Source organism: Chrysochloris asiatica, unplaced genomic scaffold (assembly GCF_000296735.1).
Source record: "Chrysochloris asiatica unplaced genomic scaffold, ChrAsi1.0 scaffold00033, whole genome shotgun sequence".
NCBI lineage: Eukaryota > Metazoa > Chordata > Mammalia > Afrosoricida > Chrysochloridae > Chrysochloris > Chrysochloris asiatica.
In genome coordinates, this window is record NW_006408551.1 from 2,715,479 (window position 1) to 2,743,401 (window position 27,923).

Below are 27,923 nucleotides of genomic sequence, written 5' to 3' on the forward strand. Positions count from 1 at the left end.
ACATTGTCTTTCACACACATCAAACATATATGACATACATACATACACACACACACACACACACACACACCTCTCTCTCTCTCAGACCAGTCATTGCTACCTGGCCTCCATCTTGGGGGTGTGCCCAAACTCAGCAGTAGTTGTCCCTGAGGAGTTCCCAAGAGGGAGGTTTGGATAAGAGGTGGGGGAGGAGGCTGGAAGGCTTAGGATGCCTCCCTACCCTCTTCCCAGCTACTGAGTTTCAGAAAAGGCTGGAAACTCAGCCCGTGAGGAGCATTATAGGGGAGAGAGCTATTGGCGCGAAGATGGAAAAGAGAAAGACACGGACTTTTTTTTTTTTCCCTCTGAAGTGGAAAAAAAATCTGGATGAAGAGAAAAGGAGGGAGGAACCCGTACGATAGTTTTACATTACTGGATGAAGCAAGATCTGAAAAAATGAGGTGGGAAGGAGAGAGAGAGAGCAAAAAAGCAGGAGAGGGACTGACATGGAAGCAGCATGTCCAGGGCCCGGTGTCCGGCTCGACACACTTGGGAGTTAAGTCCACTTTACTGGCCGTCACTGCGGGTCCGCACACAGTACAGAGTGTTTCTCGGTTTCACACATTCACTAGAACTATTGCTATTGTTAAATAGCCCCAGAATGCTGGGGCACAAACAGGGAAGGAGAAAGGAAGCTGGGAGGAGGAAACAGGGACATCTTTCTCCCTCCCAATTTTTTAATTAGGAAATAAAACAGAAAGGAAAAATTATTTTTTCTTTCTTTCTTTTTTTTTTTTTTGGCTTTCAGTCCAGAAGGACCTCATCTCTGCTCCTCTTATCTGAGAAGCAAGAGAGAAAAAGGGTGTGGGGAGAAGAGGATGTGGGGCACTGCCAAGGGTCAAGTAAAAATCATGGCATATCTGACTTTTGAGTCTGGACCCAAGGCAACATCAGCAGGTGAGAATGGCAGGTTTTCTTTTTCTTGTTTTCGAGGGAGGAGGGATGCTGCAGGGTGACTCCCCTTTGCCTCACAGATTGGCCTGTTTTCCCTGATAAAACTCCTCCCATCGGCTCTCAAAGAAGCGGCGCATGATGTGCCCAGCCTTGCCCACTTCTGAGTCATCTTCGTTGAAGGTCTGGCAGTTGTCAAAGACCAGAAGGGCATCAGCGGCAAACTCCTCCGAGCTGGTATACCTGGGGAGAAGTATAAGCTGAGCTGTGAGTTGTTGTCTAGTGCCACTGAGTCAGTTCCGGCTCAGAAGGAGCAGCTGGTGGGTTTGAACTGCCAACCTTGTTTGTGGTTTGCAGTCCAGTGCTGATCCTACAGCGCTATACCAGGAGGAGCTACAGAGAAAAGTCAAGGGAATTAGCCTGGTTACTTACCCTCCCCGGAGTAGTCGTTCCCGCATGGTAGAAAAATCCATTGGGTTTTTGATGATGCGCCGGTACCCGCTCACCAGCCTTGGGTTCACAGGCTCCAGAAAAGGCCACGCTGCATCATGGGACTCCATCTCCATAAGGATAATTCTATCATTAAAAGAACAGAGATGGTTGGACTTCAGAGAGCAAACACACTGATCCCCGGAGCCCTTTCTTCTGGCAAATACAGAGAGAGCTGTCCCCACAATTCACTCAACTCACTCGCAAAACGTGAGATCACTGTGATGGGTGCGCATAGAGAGTCGCCGCCGCTTGGATGGGGACAGCCCTTCTAAGCTTTCTTGGCCTCTTGACAATACCCGGCGGCGGCGGCCATCACCGTCAGGAAAGTTCAGCATATAACCACTTTTCCGTTTCTGGCCTCGCTTTGGGAAACTAGGCTGCTGAGTGAATTCTCCTTCTGCCTGCTGAGAATACGAAAAAGGTGAGATTACCAACAGTTGGAGTGGTGTTCTGCTGCTCTACAGTTTATTCACATCCCTGTCTGTCTAGGTGTGTTTGTTGTTAAGTGCCATCAAGTCATTTCTGTCTCAGCAACCTGGTATAACGTTTCCAAGGAGCGGCTGGTGAGTTTGAAACACTGACCTTGTGGTTTAAAACCACCCTGAGATCCAGTACTTATCCTACAGCACCAAGGCTTCCAAGGCTTTCATACTTATTCACATAACCCAATAAGGTACTTTAAATAAAGTTGAAGATACAATTACTCCCATTTTATGAAGGAAGTAATTAAAACAGTAGCACTTAAGTAACTTGTCAAGATAAGGACCAGGCCTCCTAACACCTGGAGCTCTGTCCAATGAGAGACTGAGGTCATGAACAGGAGCAATATTTGTAGGATTAGTGGTAAATGGAATGAATTAAGAAAGGCCTTCAATTTCTGCTGGGGAGAGAAAATGAGAGGGCAGAAACCTTACTTGGGCCAAACAGACAGCACAGAACCAATCCCCTTCTGGGACAGCCTCCATCTTGGGCCGATGGCAGTAAATGTGGCAGCCTCGGTCACACCCATCACAAAGCAGAAGAAATTCATCGTTGTCACCCTTCCGGCAGACTAGACAGGTCTGTACCAAGGTTGTGAGGAGACAGAGTGAGTTCTCAAGCCTCTGCCTGCCAATGACTCCACCCACCCTAGCTGACTGACCCCTCAGCCTTCCCAAGGCTCTCTCAGCCTCTCACCACTTTGTTGACAGACTTCTCCCAGGCAATGGACCTCTCCAGCTGACCCAGGCACAAGCACACCTGAGCTGCACTCCGGCACCTCTCAAGAGTCTGGCGCCAGGCCCGAATGCGAGGTGTGATCTCATACGATCTGGAGGGTAAAAACAGTGACCATCTTTGAACGAAGAGCAGAATCCATTAAAGAAGGAACTCAGTCCTCCCTAAGGCCAACACTGTGGTGGTGGTGGTGGGGTGTTACTTACATCTCTGTGGTGGTGCACTGGGGGGCACCATTAAGTGTACTGAGCAGGGCCTTCTCCAGCACAACCTCATGGGTGGGCCAGAGGGGCTCCCGCAGGTACCGTCGCTCAATATTCTGCTCCAGTGCAGCCAGCCGCATCACAGCCAGGTCCAGAGGGTTGGTAGTTTTACGCTGGGGTGCCAATCCTTCCCTGCCCCGACCTCGCCAGGTGATGTCCTCCTGGGAGTCAGTTAGATGCTCACAGTAGGCCAAGTCTTCACGGGTAGAGTCTGGGCTAGGACATGTCCAGCCCTGCAAATGGGAAGGGAAATCAAATCCCTCACTGGATAAAAGGTAAATTAGGAAGTGAAATAAGTAGGACTCATTTAAAGTGGGACCCAGGGTTTTGTCTAACAAGGTACATGGATAAATGGCTGCCATAGACAGACCCTCTAGTCCCAGGCCTTCTCAGCATACCCTAATCTGCAGATCAGAAAGGATGACTCGCTGTTCCAGCTCCTCAACCCACTGAAGCACGGCCAGGTCTGTCTCATATGTCTTCTCTTTGGGAGACCACCTCATAAGCCCTTCTTGAAAAGCAGGTAGCTGACTGGCCTCAAAGATGGGGTCTGGGAAAATAGAAGGCAGAGGAAAAGGCTCATTAGACTAGTAGCCATAGCAGCAACTCAACATTTACTTTGGGCTCCTGAGCTCAGGCTGGGTCCAGGAATATTATTTTACCAGTAGAGGGCCGTAGGCAGACTTCCTGCAAGAAGTCCCTGTGCTTGCTAAGGTGTTTGTGAAGTGCTTTTTCCCGGATGCCTCGGGGGTGCAGAGCCTTGAGTGTGGCATCCAATGTCTCTGGATCTTGGATCCACCACCAACCAGAGTGCATCTCTGTGAGCAGAGAGTATGTGTGTTGGGGTTGAAACCAGCTGTGAGTCACACTGCCCACATGTGATGCCACTCCCACCTATACTCGTATCCCAGCCCACCCCAAGATCACTCACCAGAGGGCACAGGCTGGGCTGTCAGCTGGGTTAAGTAATGCTGCTCCATTTGTTTGAAGAACTTACTGGGTGGTCTTCCTCTCCGTTTTGGCTGCCCCGTCCCTGTGGGACTCTGTGGCATTTCTCCAGGGTCTCCTACTCGCCTTTTAGGGGTTACCGCAGTTAAGGGGGTAGAGCAGAGTTGCAGTGGAAAGCAGGAATTGGCAGCACTGGGTCTAGTCACCTGTAAATGAGATTGGACACAAGGGGATGAGGTTGTTTTTATGTTCATAGAACCCTAGTGGCTCCAATCCTTCCCCCAACTTCAGGCATAAGCCCTAAGCCAAGCAATGGAGTCTGGAGCAAGATGAAGCTCAAGTGCATACAACTCATTCTAGCTACTTACTAACTTGGAAGAGGCAGGAAGCTGAGGGGAGGGAGTAGACCGGTCCTCAGAAATTGCAGGGGGTGGTGTAGGGGCAGCATTGCAGGGTATCTGGGCTGAGAAGTTAAGCCAAGGAGCTCGAGGATCAGGGTTCGATTCTGTTTCATCAGACTCTAGCTCCTCCAGGGGCTGGGATGGAGCTGGGTCCAGTTTTCCTGGGCTGCTATCAGGTGTGAGGACTGAGCTGCTCAACAGGGAGCCTTGGCTTTGAGTCTGGCTCAGCCATGACAAGAAGGCCGACTGGCTGAGGTCATGCTGGCTCTGTCCCAGAGACAAAGGGGAGTCTTCTGGCTCCAGGAACCCATTATGAGACTGGAGCTGAGGCTGGGGCTGCTGGGATTGGGGTTGGGGTTGAGGTTGGGGTTGAGGTTGGGGTTGGGGCTGGGGCTGGGGCTGGGGCTGGGCCTCAGGCTGTTCTGAATCCTGACTCTTGTCAGGGGACTTAAGGTGTTTAGGTCGTATAAACCCAGGCTTAGTTTTTCGAGGTCGGCCTCGAGCACGAGCAGGAGAAGCAGCAGAGGTCCTGGAGTCGGCCAATTCCTTCTTTACAAAGAGTGTTAACTTAGGTGCTGGATGCGCTGCCACCTTTAAGGAGTCAGTTTCCTGCTTTATCACATCCTCAGGAACTATAATGAGAAAGTAAAGAGATGAAGACATACCCTGATATCTAAGAGGAAAGAAAGAAATGTATAAACACAGGATAAGTACTTTGTTCTCCCCTTTTGAGATTCCACTAGGAACAGCTTACATGCCAATGAACACAGAATCTTGGGAAGAAACACTCTTGCCCCCAAGTAGTTATCATAATCATAAGCTAACATTTACTGAAAACCCACTATGTTGTTGTTAAGTACCATGGAGTCGGTTCCGACTCATAGTGATCTTGTACAGGGTTCCCGAGGCTGTAAATCTTTACGGGAGCAGAACACCACATCTTTCTCCTGCAGAACCGCTGGTAGTTTCGAACTGTTGACCTTGCGGTTGGCAGCCTGACTCATAACCACTATGCTACCAGAGTTCCAAAAACCTACTATATGTTAAGCATTATTCTAAAAACACGTACTTTTAGAATTTAAATACTCTCAACTACCCTATGAAGTATATATACTGCTATAATAACAAAAACATTCAGTAGCTAAATGGCAGAACAGGTAAATAACCTTTACACCAGAGCTAGTACTCTAATCACTATGCAATCCTGAATCTCATAAAATGAGAGCATCCTAAGGCTGGTATGGAGATTCTTGCTTAATTTTTATTAACCAAGACTTATAATTCAACTTCCCACAGATATACCTACCTAAACTCCCCTCTGTTCCTTCCACAAAGATACCAGTCAAATATGGCAGCACCCAATAGCGGCGTCTATAGCGGTCTTGACCCAAGGAAACAGCCCGAAGCATTTGGGATGAGTAAAGCAGTTTTTTGCGAAAGAAGAGCTGACGCTGGATGGGCAATGGAAAAGGAAGAGAAATAAAAGACATTATTTCTAGAGTATATAGGAGAAAGGCAATAGCTCTCAGCTTTCTTCACTGCAAATACCACCTGGGCCCAACTTCTTGAGCAACCCAGGTCTCCAGCTTCTAAGAGTAACAAAGCACATTACCTTGCTTAGTTTTTCTATCTGGCGCTCTAACTCTGGTATGGTGGATGCTGGGACATCATCCTGGAGAGGAAACACATGGACAACAAGAGATAAGTTAGCAGACTCTAGAAAGCCTGTAAGTCCGTCTTCTTCCTATAACTGATTAGAATACTTAAAATGGGGCTACAATGTGCCCAGTGAAGGAGGCTTCCTGTGTAGCCTTTGTAATACATTAAGACTATAGGTAGAAGCCTGAACCACATCCAGATCTCCAGAGATGGGAAATTTCCACCTGAAAGGACGAGCAGACCAGACTGGAGCAGCTAGAAGAACAGAAGATACTTCTTGAAAGAAAGACCTACATGGAGAAATGCAAAACAATAGAGGCAGATAGACTGTTACTATTATAAGAACAAACAAGTTGCTTGCCCAGGAAACATCAAGGGAAGTGGTCGGGTTCCCTCAGTGCAAACCCCCTTCCAAGACTAAGACTCAACGGAAATACAAGCTCTGATTGGTGACCACATTCATCACTGATAGGGGGAAGAGAGGTAAAAGCAGCAATGAAGCGACAAGCTAAGCCCTACAATGTTCGGTGGGCTTCTGTGGACCCGGGTGGAGACCTGGTTGGCCAGCAGTATGAGGAGACCCGAGGACTCTTGGGCCCAGAGCCAGTCGCGTGGCCACAGAGGACTAGAGTGGAGAGTGAAGCTACCAGCTGATAAGAAGAGAGGGCATATGCACAAGAATACCCATACTTGCAGATGGTACCCACTTGACCTGGCTTCGATGACTGGATGATCAAAGCACAACCAGGAGAAGAAAGAAGAGGAAAAAAAGAGTAATCTGATACAATTTGATGAACTTGACGTACACCTATGGATGCAGTAACTCAAAAGAGGGAACAAATCCTTACAGCAAAAATCTTCCCACCCCCTCCACACACAGAGTAGACAGAGATGAGCAACTTGGACACTGGATACCCAAAATGGAGGGGGGGGGGGGACTACAAAGGCAAGAACTAACTGGCTTATAAGCTTTCAAGAGGGAACCTAGAGCCAGGGGGCATGGAGGAAGGCACAATCTCCAGTGAGTACTATCCAATCTGTCTAGGCGGAGCTGATGAAATGAAACGCAGATGGGTCACTTGTGATACAATAGTGAGTAATTGTTATCAAGACTGATTGTGAGGGTTGGAAATGTAAAGGTAGACGTTTTATAGTAAGGAAGGGAGTTATTAACTCTCCAGTCTAGGAGTGGAGGTCTCTAGGACCATCAACGGAGAAGAGCCAAGAGTGGGACCCTACCCAGAGAAGCAGCGAGGCCCGAGATAGAGGCAGAGATGATGACGTGGAGTGATGAAATGACTAGGGACTTTGGATCCAGAAAGGGAGAGGGACAGTGTGCTGAACACTGGGGGTAGGGGGTGGGGGTAGGGGGCAGGCTTGCAGGGTATACCCTTTGGTTGGTTGATGATGCATGGAGGGGATTGGAACCATGGCAATGAAATGATATACGATAGAATGAATGTAAAACTAAAGTTCTCTCATGTAAACTATCATTTAATTCACAATAAAACATTAAAAAAAAAAGTTAGCAGAATCAAGAAAGGGAAACAATTCATTTCCTAACTTTCAAGTTTCTTGGAACTAGGCCAATACCTCTCCATCTCTTCGACCCCTACGACCACGGCCAGCTGCTACAGTCTCTTCCTCTTCCTCCTCTTCCATGCCACTAGTCTCCTCCACAATCCGGGAGCTGCGCCTCCGGCCCAGACCTTCCTCTGGCCCTTGCAGCTCTACTTCAGGCCGCCCAGTGCGCTTGGCCAGAGCAGTTTTCAATCTTGACACAGATGGGGAGAGATTAAAGGACACCATGGTGAGAAACCTGAGACTGCCACAAAAGAACACCTGACATCTAAAGCATCCTGAGTCCTGGCACGGTCCTAACACCAGCGAAGGCGCTAAGGGCATTCAGTTCCAGGCAAAAATCCTAGCTATTCTTCACCCTTTCCCCCTTTCTCTTATTTCTGAGCTGTACCTTCTGTCCCATCCTTACCTTCGGAGCCGGCCTTCAACAATCCACTTATTTTTCCTGTAGCTAGACATGCTCTCCAGGGTCTTGTCAATTTCACTGCAGTGGAATAGAGAAGGGGAATGAGATTTTGAAGTACAAAGGGGCTGCACAAAACAAAGGAAGGAAGGCTGAGGGATAATGGTGCTACAGCTGAATAGGGAGTCCAGAACCTAAACTGGATGAGCAGTAAAGAAATGTCTTCAGCTCTCCCAGGGATGGCATAGAGATTCAGTACTCTAGCATCTGCAGAGCATGGCACTAAACATACACCATCCCAGGGCTTCTGGATGGCGAGATTCCTCACCCATCACATTTGGGCTGGCTTTGAGACAGGTATGACACATGCATACATACATCCCCACCCCCTAACCCCTCACTTTATGATGAGGGTGGAGCCGTTGAGCTCATGCACAAGGAAGGCCAGGACAGCTGCCTTCTGTTGGGGTGGCTGGGCCTGAAAAGGCTGGGTACGCAGGCTGTCACAGAAACCAGGCTCCACTCCATAGGCCATGAGGAAGCAACGCAGGATCTCAGACACATTGTCTCTCGTCAGTGGGATCTCCGACACCTTCTCCCCCAAGATCTTTAAGGACTGTATGAAGAAAAGCATAATGGCAATGAGGGGGGAAAGAGGAACAACTCAAGTCTGATGAACCTGGAAGGGCAAAATACAGCCAAGAGAAAGCTAGGGAGTTAAGGTATGATAAGAATCAAAGTTGCTAGAAGAAGAAATAAGAGGCATGAAAGGAGTAAAAAATTAAAATAATGAGAAATGAACAAAATAAGCTGAAAGAGTCAGAAATAAAGAGGAAGAGAAGAGACAATATAAGAAAAACAAATGGGAAGAAGCTGCGTCTCCTTTCACTTGCACCAAACACTTTAGAGACTTTCAAATATTCTTTAAGATAAAACACAATTGAAGACAGCATATTGGCTCCCAGGACCATCTCAGCTCTCTAGGAAAGGGCCTCACCTGACAGTAGGAGGGCAAGCCAGGATCATAGAGTGCAGCCTTCAGGAGTCGTACCAGCAGGTCCTGCACCTCGCCCAAGCTGTCACCTTGACACAAGAGTCCCTCCTGCAGGACCCCCAGGCTAGGCACGTCTTTAGCAGGATCAAAGCCCAGCACCTTGCCGAAACTGTGCAGGAACTCCACAATGGTCAAGCAGTCTGAGAAGGCCCCACAGGGCAGTACCAGACCAGGAATGCGTGAGAAGTCAGGTAAAGGCTGTAGGGATAAAAGCAGTAGGGGAACCTGTCAAATATATTAGAAGTTATCAGTCTGGATTATCAATGAAGTTCTTCTTTTAATGGAAATGTCTTTACAACTGCCCCTGCCCCATCGCCATGACCCACACCTGTTACTTACTCCCCCTTCCCTACCTGGTGGTCAGCCAGACACATATCTTCTGTGGGCTTCTTCATCTCCTCCAAGATCATCTGCTGCCTCTGCCGTTCCTCCAATCGCCTCTGTGTGGCCAGAACCTTGTCCACTTTACAGACTGGTTTGGCTTTGGCCATCTCCTCCTTTTCCTTCATTTTTACCTTCTCCTTCTTTTCCTTCTTGATTTTTTCCTTCAGTTTTTCCTGCTTTGTTTTTACCTTCTCCTTCTCAGCCTACTCACCCATGGAAGAGAAGAAGCAAGAGACCCTTAACGATATCTGTCCCTTCCTTTCCCTGGTCTCAGGACCTCCCAACCTAAGAACCCACAAAAGGAGGTCATCTTTAAGACCTGAACCAAAAATACTCCTTGTCTGCCTTGAATATTGTGCTGTTTTAAAGAACTATATATATGAGATCAAATTGATAGTAACAATTTGGAAAGGTCAGCTAGAAAGCTTAAGGGACAGTAAGTTTATATTAATGAGAGAGGACTAATTTGAGAATGGTTATACAACTTGAAGAATGTAACCAGTATCACTTAACTGAACATGCAGACACTGGTGTAGGTCTTGCTGTGTACATTTTCAACAATAAAAAAATTAAATAAATTACTTAAAAAAAAAAAGAATCAATATGCAAGTGTCTCACAAATGCAGTTTGGTAACTTCAAGGTTATATGTGGTGAATGTGTATATGCACCTACCTTGGGTTTCTTCTTAGCTTCCTTCTGCTTTATGTTCTTGGTCTCTTGTTTCCGCTTGTTTCTGGCCTGTAAACCATAAAAGAAGTTACTTCTCCCCCTACCTTTGAAAGTATCTTTGCTTGGACAAGAGTGCTAGAGAGGAGAGGTGATAGATGGGATATGGAGTTGGCAACAGATCAATTCTCTCACCCAGGAGATGTTCACATTATTCTCAAAGAAGCCCAATTCTCTAAATCAGGGGTGGGGAACTTTTTTCTGCCAAAATTTGTAACATCACTCATGGCCACACAAAAGGATCAACTTAAAAATTAGTCTGTTATATCTGGTCTAACCATTTAATTAATTCACTCCTAATGTGATGGCTGCAAAGCCGTTTGAACTGCAAGGTCGTTGGTTCAAGCTCACCAGCCACTCCTTGGAAACCCTATACAGGGTCACTATGGTTCGGAACTGATTTGACAGCACTTAACAACAACAATGTGATGGCTGGAACTGTGGTTGCCTTGGCAGGGCCAGACTAAAAGATTTCTTGGGCCTTATACAGTACACAAGACAGATGTTCCCCACCCCTGCTCTAACTCAAGCCCAAGAGGCTTCAATGTACTATGTGCTGCTACATAAAGAGTGGCCGATGTGGAAAATGAAAGAAAAGATACAGCAGATTCTAGGGAAAGTTAGCCACTGTGAATCCTCTCTGATGCCACTCACCTGCCCTTGGATAGTCGCTTGACACTCTCCCCGCTGTACCTTTCTCTTCACCTTCTTCTTAATTTTACTCATCTTTGCTTTATCCTCCTCATTCGGGGTTTCTGTAAGGCCAGAAAGAAAAACAGTGACACAGAAGTCTAATCCCTGGCATTCAGGGTGGTACATGCTTGCCATACATAAAACCGTTCCCTCAAACAACTCCCCTGAACCCTGAAGAATCTAGTTATTTTTTTAAAAGAGTATACATAGAAAAACGTGTTATGTGTGTGTGACGGGCGGAGGGTGGAATGTAGGAGAGGTGCTTGCTGCAGGGTGGCACTAAGAACTTCAACTTTTTCTGGTCAGAAGCACTGGTCCCTGGAAGCAATCAGAATTCTCAAGGAGTCCTGCTGACGGAAAAGAGGCCATAATGGTTCTCTTAGGGCCTCTCTGGGAACACAGTAAGTGTAGGATAAGCCCTGGAATGCAAACCACAGGGTCAGTGGTTTGAGCCCACCAGAAGATCTAAAAGAAATGAGGTTTTCTGCTCTCACAAAGATTTACAATCATGGAAACCATATACAGGGTCACTGTAAGTCAGAACTGGCATTTAAGAACAACATAGCCTCTCTTTCTCCCAAGCTGACAAGGGCAGCAATCCTGAGGCTGATTTTTAAAAAGACAGAAAGCCAAACTGCCAGGGGAAGATGACAGTCTCCAGAATTGGAAGCACTATTTAAGTAAGAGTGCGCCTGCCAACATGCCCAATTTAATTGGTGTCACTGAGCTGTACATGTAAAAACGGTCGAATTGGCAAGTGCTGTGTTAGGTTTTTCTCCAGAAGGAAAAAAAAAGTGTGCCAGAAAGCAAATGCCTAGATAATGGGTATGTTAGCAGGGTTGGGCCACACTGACGTAGTTTTTATTCATGCTCAGTTCCCAAGTCTCATGCCACTATAAGATCTGAGTCTATGTCTTTCTGAAAGACTAAATATGTAAGTATAGTTTTCCAAACATTAGAATATTTAGAATTGATGTTTTTCAGATAATAGTACCTATGGCTATTCTTTTGTTTCTGGTATAGAAATATTAACAAAATTGTATATGTATGACACCTCTTGTGCCTTGTTTCAGGCCATACAATCAGTATCTAGCAGAGCTGGGACACCGAAATGGAACAGTGGCATCACTTGGGGGTTGTGAACTACATTAAGAGACACTGTCATAGGGATGACATCAAAATGACTATTTATAAAATTTTTATGCCGTATCTCAGCAGAAATGATTTAAAATAGAAATATCCCTATAGTTAGTTATAACAGGAAAAAAAAACATTTTCTGTAAGCCCAGCTTATATGTATCAGTGTACACACAAAGATAAAACTCTATGCTAATTTATTTTTTGAACCTTTCAGTGTGTTGTACAGTCAGAGCTATCACTGTTACCCAATCACAATGCTTAGAATCACATGATTTAATTTGCATGTGCTACTTGTTGTTAAATGCCATCACAGTGATTCTGTATAGGGTTTCCAAGGAATAGCCAGTGAGTTTGAACCACTGACCTTGAGATCAAGTGCTTATCCCACAGCGCCAATATTTGTGAACTTTATATCAATAACTTTTGAGAAAGAAGTAGTAATTAAAGGAAAAAACAAGACGTCTCAATTTCTAATAATGTAACAAATAATGTAATTCAGTACAGATTTTACTTAACAACTTTTTGTTAGTATTCATGTAATGTAGGAAATAATACATTTACAGCAATTTACAAGTATATTTATCACTTCTTATTCTAGAATTAAAACAGACAATAAACATTACTAAGGATTTAATTTGGTCTGGTGCAGCAGGAAGTCTATGGTGTGTGGGTGACACCATGAACTACCACAATGAGTGACACCAGTCCTAGTGACATCACTGAAATCTATCTATCCAGTCTTCTGGTGTGGGGCTGTGGATCAGCACTGGACTGTAAACCACAAGGTTGGTAGTTGTAACCCACCAGCTGCTCCTAGGAAACCCTACACAGTGTTGCTATGAGTTGGACTGATTCAACAGCATTTAACAGCAACAAAAAATCCATCTATCCCACTAAAACAGGGTCAAATATCTTTTGACTTCGGATATGAACTCTAAACCTTATGATGTTGATGTTGCTATGAACAAGTCAGTTCCAACTCACAGCAACCCTGTATAGGGTTTGGGAGGAGCGGCTAGTGGGTTTGAACTGCCAACCTTGCGATTATCAGTCCAGTGCTTATCCTACAGTGCTACATCAGGACTCCATGATGGCGATAGTAAGAGTTATACAGCTGAGGAATAGCAATGCTAAGCAAATAGCAATGTTGCTATTGTTAAGTGCCATCAAGTCAGTTCTGATTCATAGTGAACCTGTATAGGAGTGACTGGTGGGTTTGAAAAATCAACCTTGTGGTTAACTATCCAGTGCTTATCCTACAGCATCACACCAGAACTCTCAAGTAGCTATAAAATGAGGAAAAAGAATATGAAAGCCTTCTCTGGGCTACATAACCAAATCTGGGACCAATAGCTCCAACAGTAAGAGAAATTCAAGAAAGAAACATCGAAAAGAACATGAAAAGTTTGAGAACCCAATGCTGCAATCTAGGAAGACTCGCTCTGTCTAGATAATGTCAGTCACACTCTTGGGAAACCCAAATATTAGCAATTCATCAGTAGCTCATATACTGAGGGAGTAGAAAGTCAAAGATACATCACTGTACCTTGGGCTTCTAGTTTCTTTAGAAGTCGGTTGTCTGGCTTATCCAATAGCTCAGTGATTTTGACCTTGGGTGGCCGACCTCGGCCCCGTTTCACCTTGGGGACATCCTTGGTCTTGGCCTTCTCAGTGTTTCGGGGTCGGCCCCGCTTGCCAGTAATTGCCTGAATCCTGGATGGGATTTCTTCTGCTGAGAGCTGTACCCACTGCACACCCTAAGGTAATGAGGAATCAGTGTTACAATGGGAAGGAATCTGTGCATACTACTAAGTCCTCAGAAACATTCAAAGCCCTCAAACCTCCAAACCCCACAAAAGGAAACTGCAGCTTGTCCACTGATTCTGTCACTGGGACAAATGCATAATTATCCCCTGGGTTTGTACCTCTGGCGTGTCTCTCTCTTCAAAGAAATCTCCAACAGGCATGCGGGGACTGAAGCTGAAGTGTTCACGGCGGACACTGTGTCCGACGTTGCGGCTCAGGTACTAAGAGGAGGAAAAGAGGCATAAATGAAGTGGTCCCATCATGCCTTTGGCCAGCAATGGCACAAGCAGAACAGAGCCTAGAGTGAACAATACCAGCCTGCTGACATTGGGCCTAAGAAAGGCATCTGTGTTTCCCTTAAAAAGCCCAGTAAAGCTACGTTACCTTGATCACTTCCGGGAACTGTTTCATCCTCTTTCCACACGGGCCATAATACCAGGTTTCCCCCTGCCATCGGTGGCTGCCTTTCTTGATGCGCACCTCTCTCCGCCACCTGCCAGAGAAGCAAACGGGCCCTGCCGCCAGGTCACACCTCCACCCATTCCCATGCCACCCAGGAGCCAAACCCATTAAACAAGATGACCCTCCCCTCCCCACTTCTCACTAGAACTGCATGTAGTGGAAAAAGCAGCATAAAACATGAGCTTGGCTAGAACACAGGCTGGAAGAAAGCAATACACTAAAATGAACAAGCCCAGAAACCCCTCCCTGCTGCCATTCAGAGAAATTATTAGTCCCATAAAGAACATGAAGCCTTAAGGGAATAAAGGCAAAGAGACAAGAAGGTAGGGAGGCAAGCAGAAGAGTAAATTTGCTACTGATTCCAAGAAATGACTCTGTAGGCCAGGGTTTAGCTAGGAACGCTGTGTTCTGAACAATTATTATAAGACTAAGCCTTATCTTTCCCTCAAAACTTGAAGCAGTACTCAGACTTGGTGACCAAAGTCACATTGAAGGGTGGCAGTGGGGAATACTCTGCAAAGTAGTTAGTCCTACAAAGCCCTTGGTGCCAGCTGGCTATTCATTCTGGTGGTCATGTACTGTTTCAGCCATACCCCTCCAAAGACTGCAACAACAGCAGCATTAACAACAAAAATCCAGCTCACTGGTACTATGCGAATCCTCATTTACTGCTATCCCTCCTTCCCACAGATAAAATAAGCCACTTAGTTTGTACATGCCAGTCCTAGGGTCACCAGCTGGATTTGGAAAAGGTACTAATTACTAGAGCCCCTTGAGCAAAAGTGAGTCATTGCACGATGAAGACAGAAATAATGAAGGGAGGGAGCCAGATCATGAGAAAGGAAAAGGAAAGCCAAGGAACCTCTTACCAAGAAATACTGTCATTAGGACACTGTCCTTTTATCTATTCGTCTAGACTATTTCTTCCTCATTTTGGACAAGGAGAAGAGTACCCTTCTTCCTAGAGTCATGCATTAAACTTATCAAGATCAATGCATGTAGCAAACTCGAGCATTTACCCATGCTGAAGGGGAAGACGAACTTCTTCTGGGGTAGCAATACGTCTCCTTAGACCATCACCTTGGGAGGAAAACAAGAGGATAGATATCCAAGTTGAGTTCAATCAAAACACTGAAATAACAGGCCAATAGGGAAGGATAAGCACTGAACTGCTAACCTCAAGCTAACCTCAAGGTAGGCGGTTCAAATACACCAGCCACTCCTTGGAAACCCTACACAGGGTCACTAGTAGGAACTGGCTCGACAGCACTTAACAACAACCAGGAAAGGGCTAAATGCAACATGGCACAGTAGAACACAATCTGAACACTCACCACTTCCAGCAGTGATTCCTTCTCCAATGTTATCTTCCAGATCAGCAGTGTTTTCAGGGAAGCTACTGACATCCTTACTTGTTGGGGAGGCTGTTGGCAAGGCAGCTTCTGGGGAAGTTGCAGGGGAGGCTTTTGGGGAGTTCATTGGGGAGGCAGGCATGGAGACTTCTGAGAAAACTGCTGGGAGGGCTGAGGATGCTGGAGAGACTGCCGAGAAGACTACTGGGGAGATTTCAGTAGAGGCTGCCGGAGAGTCTGCTGGGGAAACTTCTGGGGAAATTTCCGGGGACTCTGTTGGTGATATTGCTGGTGAGGTTGCTGGGTGGAGGTGAATAGTAGGTGGCTGGTCAGGGACTGAGGGGAAGTCAGGAGCTTGAGTCTCCATATCTTCCTGTTCTGTATCACTACCATTATTCAGATCAAAGCTGTTATCTGGAAAGGCACAGGATGGGTACAGGAAAAATCTTATCATTCAAAACAAGAGAATCTACTCAGTCCAACATGGACTAAACTAAAAAGGGTTACTTCAAGGGCTTTTCTCTAAGGTTGGAAAAAGAAAAATAATGCCTGCTTTCCTCTCCAAGCATTCAAGACGGTGAAAGGATAAAGCTGTTGCTGTCACTATATGAAGAAATGTCTTTTTACCTGGAACCAGAAAGGTCTCTGGTCTCCTTTCTCCTGCAAACTCTAAGTCTCATAAGTCTTTTGGGCATATGACAGAGTACACAGAATTATGAACATATGACTATGGACAACTTCCACTTGCCCTTTAATGTTATGTAGATTTGCACTCACTCTGAAATGCACTCATGTTAAAGCAACCCCTACTCTCAACAAATTTATCACAACCACCTTCACTTGCTGCTTGTGCAGCTTTTCAATCACTGAAAAGCCTTCAAGCTTTTTCTTACCCAAACCAAATAACCCCAAAACCCATAGCCTTTTAAGTCGAATCCAACTCACAGTGACCCTAAAGGACAGAGCAGAACTGCTCCACAGGGCTTCCACGATCGTAAATCTTTATAGACACAGACAGCCTTATCTTTCTTTCTCCCACGGAGCAGTTGGTGGGTTCAAACTGCCAACCTTTTGGTTTGCAGTCAAATGCTTAACCCCCTATGCTGACAGGACTTCTTTCTTGCGCTAAAGTAAGGCTAAATAAGAACCATGTGCACCTGTTCTGACTTACCTACACACTCTTAAAAGATACACTTAGGAACAGATCTCATCTGTATCCTAGGGACTGCCTGTACAGTTAGTGAGTTGCACCTTTTTTCAGTCCCACCACATACTATCTCACATCCCCCTCTGCTCCCGCAAGGTGCTCTTAAAAGATTTCCTACCTGGAGGGCCTAACTAAGTTTTTTCTTAGGTCAAGTGCTTTCTTTGTCCCATGTATCCTTACTTACCTTGCAGGACAGACTCTCCTAAGACAGGTGGAGAGGTTGGGCTGGCAAAGATAGAGGCCGAAGTTTGACTATCATCTGCCAGGAGACTGAAGGCAGTGGCGTTATTGAGTGAAGGGCAATCAAGGGCCGAGATCACAGGACTGTCCCCCAGAGGCAGCTTGTCCTCTCCTCCCATCAGCTCGGTATCATCATCTATACCATAGAGTCCTCCACTCACTGGCTCTGTACATGGTGGCAGGAAAAAAAAAAATCAAAAGCACGGTATTAAAGAAAAAACAGAATGCAAAATCCCTTAAGGAATATTGGTCTGAAAATATCTAATTCAAATTCCTATAGTGTGATGGTTCTTTCTACTATTAAATTATGGAAATCTTATAGTCCTCTCCCTGAAAGTAAAACCACATACTATAGGGATTATTAAAGCTTGAGATGGAAGTATAGGAAAAGGAACTCACCCTCTACAAACTCACAGACCAATGCAAAATTCTAGTACTATAAAACAGACCTCATATAAAACACAATTCAGTGGGGTAAAAGGTAACTGTTCACTGGTAAATGTTTTTTTTCTAGTTAGTAAGAACCCAAATAGCCCAACTATGTGGTAATAAGTCCTTCTCCAATGAATAATTACAGGCCAGGGCTCTTGGCCAAGAGGAACATTGGGAGAGAACCTGGGAAAGGAACCAATTCAGCTCAGAGTGCAATTGGCTCACATAGGCCAGTGGCATGTCACTGGGATCTGCCACAAGAGGTCTCAATGTCCCAAATTCCCTAGTACTTTCCCTGGTTTACTAACTCTTCCTGGTACCCTCTGCATGGATAAGTCAGAGGAATCCAGTCTTCTCTAAGCCTACCTGGTGCTAGAGAGTTGAAGGGTTCCAGAGAATCTTCACTGAGGATTGGAGTGTCTTCCAGTTGATCAGGAAGGTGTGAAGGAACATCTAAACAGCTCACTGAAGGGTCAGGGACCAGGACTGAGACTTCTTGGTGCAAAGTTTCCACAGAAGGGATGGACCCATTATAGCCACATATCTTCAGTTCTGGGAAATCCCAGAAGAGGGCAAAAGTCAAAATCAGTGCCTTCAAGTGGTTCATTTAGCTATAGTAGGTAGCCAGTCTTTGCTAGAGGCATGGTCATTCAACAGTTATTGCTGCCAAGGTATAAGTTCTATACTGATCATACCAAGATACTCTAAATGAGCAGAGATATGCTGGTAAAATCCTACAGCAGGCAAAGAGAGGGGAAAGGAGAGTGGGGTCTGAGACAAGAGCTCTAACATGTTCTCAGATAACTCCCCCATCCAGTGGGAACAGACGATAAATAGAGGAAACACCCTATGATTTTACAAGGTGATTAGCCTTGTACTTGGAATCAATTTCAAACTAAGCTTTTATGTATTTTGAGGGAAAAGATGAGCAGGACTGTCACATGTATCAATGCTCAACAACAACAGAGAAGGGAATCTGTGAGTAGATAAGCAATGGTGTATGTTTTGCCTGCTTCCTTTCCTCCTTCACTGCCTAGTTCAGCAGCCAGTCTGACCCTGCCACAATCATTCAAAATCACCTCAGTGCCCACTGCTAGTGCCCCAGCCCCCACCTATATTTTGGAAAAAGCCCTCTTTAATGCAGGGTATCTGTTGGGGCTGTTTCGGGCTCGCCCACCTGCCCTCTCCAGGCCAGCAGCTCTGCATGAGCTTGAAATAATTTGCACTCCCACTCGCGAGCTGGTGCTGCTGCCACAAAAACACCAGCCACTTGGCTCTGCTAATCACCAACATGCAAATCAGCCTCCACTGCAGAGAGCTGGAAAGACAAGTTTTCCTCACCTCAAAAAGCCACTGTCCCCATAGCCCCATTTTCCCTTTCCCCACCCAACTCACAAACCCCAAGTTATACCTGGTTGCTCTTCTTCCAGCTCCAGGCTGCCTACCAAGCCAGTGCCATTCTCTGCCACCACTGAAGTCAGCTCCTTTTCTCCTGTCTCATCCGAATGGATACCACTGCCTACCTCCTGGGAGGGTGCAAAGGTCTGGATGCTGGATCCCAACATAGGTGAAGACTGTGGGGAGGTGAAAAAACTGGGGGGTCCATTGGGCATCACCTCAAAATTCTGGTCAGGAAAGGAATCATACAGTTCCTGTGAGTCGAAATTAAGCCCCATGGGACTCTGGGTACCGTTGGCCCAGAACTCTTGGCTCCCAGCCCGAAGATTAGTGTTGTGACTTGGGGATGAAGGTTGTCGGCTGCCCCCAAGGATGCCGTTGAGTGGGTATTGTCCCCCAGAGAACTGGGAGAGAAGGGGTGGGTCCTTGAGGTTGCTGCCAGGATTGGCAGATGGATATTGTGAATAGTTCCAGAGACAGTCATAGGCCACGTTGGGGTGATGGAGGTGTGAGGTGCTGGAGGAATGGGGAGCAGAGTTCAAAATCCCTGAAGTAGTAGTGTGAGATACAGTAGATAAGCCATTAACATTCACATCCCCATTCAAACCTGGCAGAGGAGGGAAAAGAGTCAGTTACAGATATGTATGCAAGTAACGCTACCAATAGAACCCCCAAAGTAACAGCACTGACTAGAGAAAGGGAAGGTGAAGGGGAGGAGGATTCCCCATCTGCTATATTTGGCTTTTCAGTCTCCAGGGAACACCAAACCTAAATGCTCCTGGATGTAAGCTTAGCAACTGCTGCTGAGGCTACAGAATAGGGGGTTGGGGACTACCATGGGAGCCCCCAGCAAAGAGGTGATTGCTGCTTAGGCTCAGAGGTTTTTTTAAATAAAGCTATTTGCAGACTCCCTACAGTAATGTGCATTCTTCCCCACCCTCAGTCCCTAGAGGAACTCTTTCAGGGGCAGCAGAGAATGAATTCTCCAGGTCCTCCTTTTCCCTAGTGTCTGTTTGGCCCAGCAGTGGCACCAGAAGGGACAGCCTCCACCTCCCTGGCACATGCAGATCCAGCACTTTGTGTTGGGCTAAGAATAGAAATTTGTAGTCACCACAGCGACCAGATCCCAGCTCAGGAGGCTGGGCTGGGCCCCTCCCCATAAGCAATAGAGGGGAATTTGCAGGGGGGTAGCAGGGATATCTTGTGCATGACCAGTGCTTCAAACTTCAGCTTTCAACACCAATAGCAACCTCTAGGTTGGAAGACAATCAAATAAAAGGAACTAGGATACTAAGGAAGCTGGGGTGGGGTGAGGGAGGAGCAGAACACCAATGAAATAAAGCTGCTTCTACCTCTCTACAGTTCCCCTGTAGAAGACAGGAGGGGGGAAGTGGTATGCCTGTGGCAGTATTTTTCTGCTGCAAAGAAGAAGGAATGTATGTGGGCTTCCCCTATCTACTTCCAAGCATAAAGTGCCTGAACACTAAGCAACATTAGAAAGGTACTTGGCAGAGCCATGGTACAGAGCAACTGACAAGCCAAATCTAGGAAAAAACCTGATCCTGGCAGCAATACTTCCATGTGGAATTATAAATGTTTCTCTCTGAGGAACTAGGTAAGCACTAAAACCCTCCCCCTCCCTGACCCCACTTTCTATCCTCAAGGACAAGAGGTGGCACAGGCACTTCCAGCATCTGCCTTCTTCTGTTCCACAAACAAACTAAAAGGCAAACATGCCAACTTTCACCCAAACCAACCCCCACCCCCAGTCCTAGCCCACTGAGGAGCTCCAAACTCCAATAACAATAGATTCTTGGAGGGCAGGGCCTTTATGTTTCTCTTTCATGGATCTAATCTGGTTATCAGCAGCAGTATCTTTGTCAGCACTTTGGCAGTAGCCAAGGAGCAAGGCTGATGGAAGAGCAGGCCAAGATTAAAAAGTGATTTTTCTAACCACTAAACCTTAAGTCAAGACTAAAAGCGTTGCTTCCAGACACATCTCGAATTTGTTCTTAGAAGCTTGATTTCTTTCCAGCAGATGGGAGTTTCATGGGTTCACTTCCCCCCACCCCCTACCCTTCTCAGGAAAGAGAGTTGTTGTAAATCCATAGGGGAGCCAAAACTCCTCCTTATCAAACTGCTCTAAAGGAAAACATGCCCAGTCCCCTCCCCAAGCCATGGCCCTCACACTCACTTTTCCCTTGCTGGGGGAAGTTCATGGGAGACCCGTTAGTGTAGAGGCCCTCCCCTGAAGTAGGAGAGGGTTTCAGTCCTGAGGCAGCAGGTGCAGAGGGAAGGCCAGTAAAGTTAAAATGGTCATTTGCCTCCATTTCTGTAGAAGAGGAGAGAGGGGAGGGGGGAATACTGGCGGTTAAACATGGTCAAGTCATCTGAATCTTCTGGAAGAAATTCCCCCATTCCTCCACCTACTTATCCTTCATTATCTAAGTATGGAAAGGGAAGAGATTTGAGGAAAGAGGAGGAAATGTCCCTAAGCAATATTGTTGTTGTTAAGTACTGTCAAAGTGGGTTCCGATTCATAGCAACCCTGCATAGGGTTTCTGAGGGGTGGGTTTGAATCACTGACCTTGCAGTTCAAACCGACCTTGCAATCCAGTGCATTATCCTGTAGCACCACACCCTAAGCAATGTTGTTGTTAAAAATCCGTGGAGTCAGTTCCAACCCATAGCTACCCTGTACAGGGTTTCCAAGGAACAATTGGTGAGCTTGAACTGCCAACCTTGTGGTTCAAACCGACTTTGCAGTCCAGTCCATTAACCCACAGTGCCACACCAGAAATCCAGTCCTATAGAAATAAGTCTCTTAAAGCCAGCCTGGCCCTTGTGGAGTTAAAGTTAGTGAAAAAAACCAAGATGCAAGTGTGGAGGGAGGACCCATCCCTCTATCGCTACTTAAACCTTTCCCACACCACCCCAAGTTACCCCTATATGTCAGACATTAGCACTGTACTGTAACAATTAACATTACACATCCTCTCTGTCTCTCTTTTTAAAGTAAGGCTTAAGTCCCACTCCTGGGGACCACTGAAGATTCTCAACACATCTTTTTGACGAGAAGCCATTGAGAGAGAGGAAAAGTATATGTAATATGAGGGGGCATCAAAAAGTTAATGGAAAAATGGAATTAAAAGATAATGAAATTTTTCCAGCACTTTTTGAAGCTCCCTTGTATACACCTTGCTTTCTTTTGTTATTATATATATATCACGAGCTGATAACTAATTCTTATCCCTAGACATTTGAAGAGAGTACAATTACAACATTAGTGAAGGAGTTTGAAAAGAATGCATTTCAGAAAAAGTGACCAAAATGGAAAAACCCAAATCATCCAGTAACACTTCTACTCCTTATTCATGTTCTCTAAGAACAAAGCTCAGAAAAATCTCAAGTGGAAAACAATTAAATAAGAGGATATCCCAAAAACTATTGTTTTGTCTACTACAGTACTTTCTGATGATCGGTTTTATGGTTAAGATGTAAATTCTCGTGGAGAAAATTTTGTTATTGTTAGGTACCATCGAGTTGGTACCAACTCATAGTGACCCTATGCACAACAGAACATAACACTGCCTGGTCCTGCACCAACCACACTATCGTCGCTACATTTGAGCCCATTGCTGCTGCCACTGTGCCAATTCATCTCGTTAGGGGTCTTCCTCTTTTTCTCCGAATCTCCACTTTACCAAACACGATATCCTTCTCCAGGAACTGCTTCCTCCTGACAATATGTCACAAGTGTGAGAGACAAAGTCTGGCCATCCTGGCTTTAAAGGAGCATTTTAGCTGTATTTCTTCCAACACAGATTTGTTCTTTTGGTTATCCATGGTACTTTTAATATTCTCTTCCAACACCATAACTCAAATGCATCAATTCTTTTCCGGTCTTCCTTATTCATTGTCCAACTATCACATGCATATGAGGTTATTGAAAATACCAGGGCTTGAGTCAGGGACACCTTAGTCCTCAGACTGACATCTTTGCTCTTCAACACTTTAAAGATGTCTTGTACATCAGATTTGCCTAATGCAATACACGTTGCTTGATTCCTTGACTGCTACTTCCATGAGTGTTGATGGTGTACCTGAGCAAAATGAAATCTTTGACAACTTCAATCTTTTCTCCATTTATATGGATCTTTATTGGTCCAGATTATTGGAGAAAACAATACTATACAAAAGTTATGTTTGTAAGGTGCTGCAGCTCTCTGAGGGATGACATGGTTAAAAGGCTTTCACCCTCTCCTAACATAAGCTGTCATACTACTAAGAATGATAAATGAAGTCTTTAATGAGAATAAATTTAAACTCTGATAGTACATAGAGAAGAGGGAAGATAAGAAGCCAGAATTATTGGTAAAGTCCAATATATCAGATATTTGTGATAAGCTAATATATAACTTGATATGTAAGAGGCATGATCTGTCTTGATACAGGAAAAGCAACTCCTTGGGTTACTAGGATTTTAAAGGGGGAGGGGGCAGCAACAGAATCAGATTTAAAAGTTTCTTTATCAGTCTCCCAAAAGAGACAATAAAAGCACACCTAGGTGATATTAAAAAAAAGGAGGGCAGTTTTATTTTGTAGCTTTAGGTAAAAAAGTTTTTCAGATAGATTATCTCTCACATAGGATTTCTCATTTCACTCTAAACTACCTACACATCAATGGAGAAAGCAATCTCTACAGACAAAATTCAGAGGTCCTTCCAGAATTTCCCTATAGTTTTTAGAGCTACTCCTCAGCTGTAAAGAGTCTCACAAAACTCCTAAAATGAATAATCTTTCTAAAATGAAAGATCTGAAGCAGGAAGGCTGGTTATATCTCCGTTAGGGTCCCTCTAAAGCTTACGTCACAGATCAAAGAGGACATTCAGTAGTTCATTTCAGAAGTCCTGGAAAGCCAGTTTCATCTGATTGCCCCACACACCCCCCTCCCTGAGACCTGTTTTTACATGAAGCCACACCTCCCAAGCTCAGTCACTCACTTTCACACCAGCTTCCCAATTCTGTGCAATCAACTACATACTCCTACTCGATAGGCCACAGTTCATTTTTCCATTCTCTATTTGAATCCATGAGGAAAGGAGTGGCCTTCTCCTCTCTGCTGCTCTAGGGAAGAACAGCATGTCCTGTTTCACACACTACATACTAATAAGATGTTGTTAAGTGCCATCAAGTTGAGTCGCTTCCAACCCATAGTGACGCTCTATAGGGTTTCCAGGCACACAGAAACCAGGTAAGTAAAAGGAATGGGAAATTACCCGGTGCTTGAGGTCTGTTGATCTGTTTCCCCACCAGCTGCTACTAAAGGGTCATCAGGACCACATCACTTCATTGATAAGATGCTTCCTAAACACATAAAATACACACCAGGAGTCCTGGTTGGAGATTTCAAACTCACCAGCCGTTACTCGGAAACCCTATATATAGGGTTGCTATGAGTTGGATCCGACTCGATGGCATGCCATGCAGTGAGGTCAGCACAATGTAGTGAGCTCCAGGTTAGAATGCCATCTGTACTACTTACTAGCTGTGTGACCTTGAACAAATTGCTGAACCTTGATAAAACTCAGTTTCATGATTTGTAAAAATTTTAATACTTACTTCATGGGCTTATTAGGATGAAATGAGATAATCTATATAAAGAACACAGCATTGTCTTGTCTTGTTAACCATTATTACTGGACAGTTGTTGTTGAGTGCTGCTGAGTTGGCTCCTACTCATAGCAATCCTGTCTAGAGTTTCTGAGGAGCAGCTGGTGGGTTTGAACTGCTGAATCACCAAACTTGTGTTCTGCAGTCCAATATAAAAGGCTGCTTAATTTTATAAAATATAATCAAATCCAAAAAAAGCCTAGATATAATGTTTTGTTGTTGTTACATGCTATCAAATTGGTTCTGACTCATAAAGACCCTCTCTACAGACTTCCTGAGGAGCTGCTGATGGGTTTGAACCATCAGTCTTGGGGTTAGTAGTCCAGGGCTTATCCTATAGTGCCACACCAGGAGTCTAGATACAGTAGCATAGTGGAATATGAGCTGGGCTGTTAACAAAGGTCAGCAATTTGAATCTACCAGTCACTCAATAGGAGAAAAAAACGACTTCCTGCTTCCATAAAGACTGATAGCCTCAGAAACATTATACAAGGGCACTATGAGTGGGAACCCACTTGGTGGCACCCAACCACCATCATCACCATTACCATCACCACCACCACCAGTATGGGGGAGTCCTAGTGTGACACAGAGGCTAAGAACTGAATCGCAAGGTCAGTTTGAACCACAAGGTGGCAGTTAATCCCACCAGGTGCTCTTGTGGAACCCTATGTTGTTATTAAGTGCCAATGAGTCAACTCTGACCCATAGCGACCCTGTACAGAGTATCGAGGAGTAGCTGGTGAGCTTAAACCGCTAACCTTGCAGTTCAAATGGTTTGCAGTCTGGCGCATTAACCCACAGCGCCACAGCAGGACTCCCTGAAACCGTATACAAAGTGGCTATGAGCTAGAACCTACTAACAACAACCAGTATGGGAAACACTACAAAACTAGGGATGGTCCAGACTTTATTGCAATTTGACTCCTAATTTCTTATGTCACACAAATGAGATCACAGTTGGGAATGCAAAGAAAATGTGAACAGTTCCTCTCAATAATAAACCTAGGGTTATTTCATTTTCAACTTCCTACCCAAGATGCTTTTCACAATAAGGCTTGAAAGAAAAATTTGCCATACCACTCAGAGTCAGTAAACAGAATAGTAAATCAAAGGAGGGTATCTCTTTTTGAACTAACAGGATTTTGGCCAAATGAATAAAGAAATCAAAATCAGTCAGTTCCCAACTCTGAAAAATAGACAGCTCTCATGACCAAGAAGTACAATCAGGTAAGTATACCCAGCCCACTCCCAGTTGGATTTCTTAAGAGCCCAGATGTTTCACTAATAAGAATTAAGGGATATTACCCCTTAAGCTTGTAGCAGCAAAGCCCTACCACATAGCCAAATAGGCTCCTTTCTTTCAATCACAAAGAGTGACTACTCTGTGAAGCCGTGACACGGTTTTAACAGAAAAAAGCTGACAATGCACAGTGTTGAAATAAATATTACAGATTTCAATGCTGTTGCATGTGTTCTGATCAACCCTAATCCTCCAGCCAGTGAGGGCTACCCCGAGAAAGTGAAAAAACAATAAAAGCCTCACCTGGGCATTTTATTTTATTTTGGTAGTCCTTGTAGCATTTTGGCTCATTTTTCCCACACCCAAACCCACTGTCAAAAAGTCACTCCAACTCATAGTGACCCTATAGAATAGAGACCTGTGCCATATGGTTTCCAAGGCGATATACACACATCTTTACAGAAGCAAATTGCCACATCTTTCTCCCTCAGAGTAGCTGGGGGATTCAAACCACCAATCTTTCAGTTGAGTCTAAAACTATAACCACAGCACCATCAGGGGTCCTTTCTTCCCAAAAACTCACTGCCTTCAAGTTGATGCAGTCATGGAGACCCTGTATAGGTTTTTTGAGGCTGTAAATCTTCATGGGACAGAAAGTCTCATCTTTCTCTGGAGGAGCAGCTGTTGGGTTTGAACTGTGGACCTGTGGTTAGTAGTCCAGTGCTTATTCTACCGTGCAATAAGGGCTTCTTCTTTCTTTTCATACTCAAACTCAAAACTCATTGCTGTCAAGTCAATCCTCACTCAGAGCACCAAGGCTATAAATCTTTATAGGAGCAGGAAGACTCCTCTTTGTCCTGCGGAGTAGCTTGTAAGTTTCTTGCCGCACAGTATACCACATTCCACAAATAGAGCAGTTTCTCTTTTTATTCTATTGATGGGAAAAGATGTATAAATGTTTACCTTCATGAACAGTAAAGTCAACTATTGCTATACACCAGATAAACCAGACCACTATATTTGTAGCTTTGTAAGTATGAATGCTATGGAGGCTATTTCTCAACTCTACACATACATATGGAGTCTTCATCTGCCATGCTCTAATACAGTGATCTCAGCCCCACAGAGGACATCTGAATGCCCAGAGGTGTTGGCATCTAGTATGTAGAGGCCAGGGATGCTACTAAACATCCTTAGATGTACAGAATTATCTCACCCAAAATGTCAATTGTGCCAAAGTTGAGAAATTCAACTCAAATACAAAAATTGCCCCATACTTGGAATATCTCAAAAGTATTCACTACTCCCAGTTCCTGAATTCAAGGAAAGATGCCTTGTTTGACTTTATATCAAAAATCTCTTCCCTGGCTAAGTTTTTTTCCAATAAAAGAGTTCTAACAACCATGAAATCGAGATGCCCTCTTCCACAGTCAGTATAACCCATTCAGTAACAAGCTTCCCGTGGAACTCTGATTCAGACAAACTATACCACTGTCTTAATTATCTAGTGCTGCTGTAACAAAAATACTGCATGCGGGTGGTTTTACCAAACAGAAATTTTTTTTCTCACAGTTTAGGATGTTAGAAGTCCAAATTCAGAGCACTGGCTAGAAAGGAAGGTTGTTTTCTCTCTCTTAAGCTACTTGTTTCTAAAGCTTCTGCTTCCTGACTCCTCAGAAATACCCACATGTCTTAGCATCTGTCTTACCCCATGTTCACTCAATCTCTTTTGTTTCTCAAGAGATTGACTCCAGATACACCCTACAGCTCTCCCTTTCTCTGCCACCCTGTGAGTGCAGCTGTCTTCCATCTTCACTATGTCTCCAGTAAGACTTTCAAGATCAAGAGATTCCTGGCCAAGGTCCTCTCAACGCAGACCCCCTTCCAAGACTAAGACTCAACGGAAATGCTCGCTCTGATTGGTGACCAAACACATCACTGATGGGGGGAAGTGGGGGTAAAAGCAGAAATGAAGTGGCAAGCTAAGCCCTACAATGTTAAGTGTACTTCTGTGGACCCAGCTGGCAAGCAGTGTGAAGAGACCTGGGGACTCTAGGGCCCAGAGTCAGTGGCGTGGCCACAGAGGACTCGAGAAGAGAGTGGAGCTACCGCTAACGGGAAGAGAGGACATATGCACAGGAGCGCCCACACTTGCAGATGATACCCACGTGACCTGGAACAGATAACTGGATGATTGGAGCTCAACCAGGAGAGGAAAGA

The 27,923-nt window shown here is 45.1% G+C and overlaps 1 protein-coding gene across 1 annotated transcript; it reads right to left on the bottom strand.

Moving 5' to 3' along the window:
• Positions 1-1,007: 1,007 nt before the first annotated feature.
• BAZ2A (bromodomain adjacent to zinc finger domain, 2A) lies at positions 1,008-21,114 on the bottom strand. Its single transcript, XM_006859449.1, has 28 exons — positions 20,982-21,114; positions 18,801-19,394; positions 17,756-17,941; positions 16,902-17,123; positions 15,493-15,924; positions 15,178-15,238; positions 14,081-14,189; positions 13,816-13,917; positions 13,437-13,647; positions 10,712-10,812; positions 10,004-10,069; positions 9,300-9,533; positions 8,890-9,144; positions 8,294-8,508; positions 7,899-7,973; positions 7,502-7,682; positions 5,862-5,921; positions 5,556-5,700; positions 4,217-4,881; positions 3,832-4,054; positions 3,563-3,718; positions 3,299-3,450; positions 2,844-3,133; positions 2,599-2,731; positions 2,337-2,483; positions 1,621-1,826; positions 1,363-1,506; positions 1,008-1,173 (listed from the first exon to the last, which is right to left on the bottom strand). The coding sequence occupies exons 1-28, from the start codon at positions 21,004-21,006 to the stop codon at positions 1,008-1,010; spliced, it is 5,556 nt and encodes a 1,851-aa protein (XP_006859511.1). The 5' UTR covers positions 21,007-21,114.
• Positions 21,115-27,923: the final 6,809 nt, after the last annotated feature.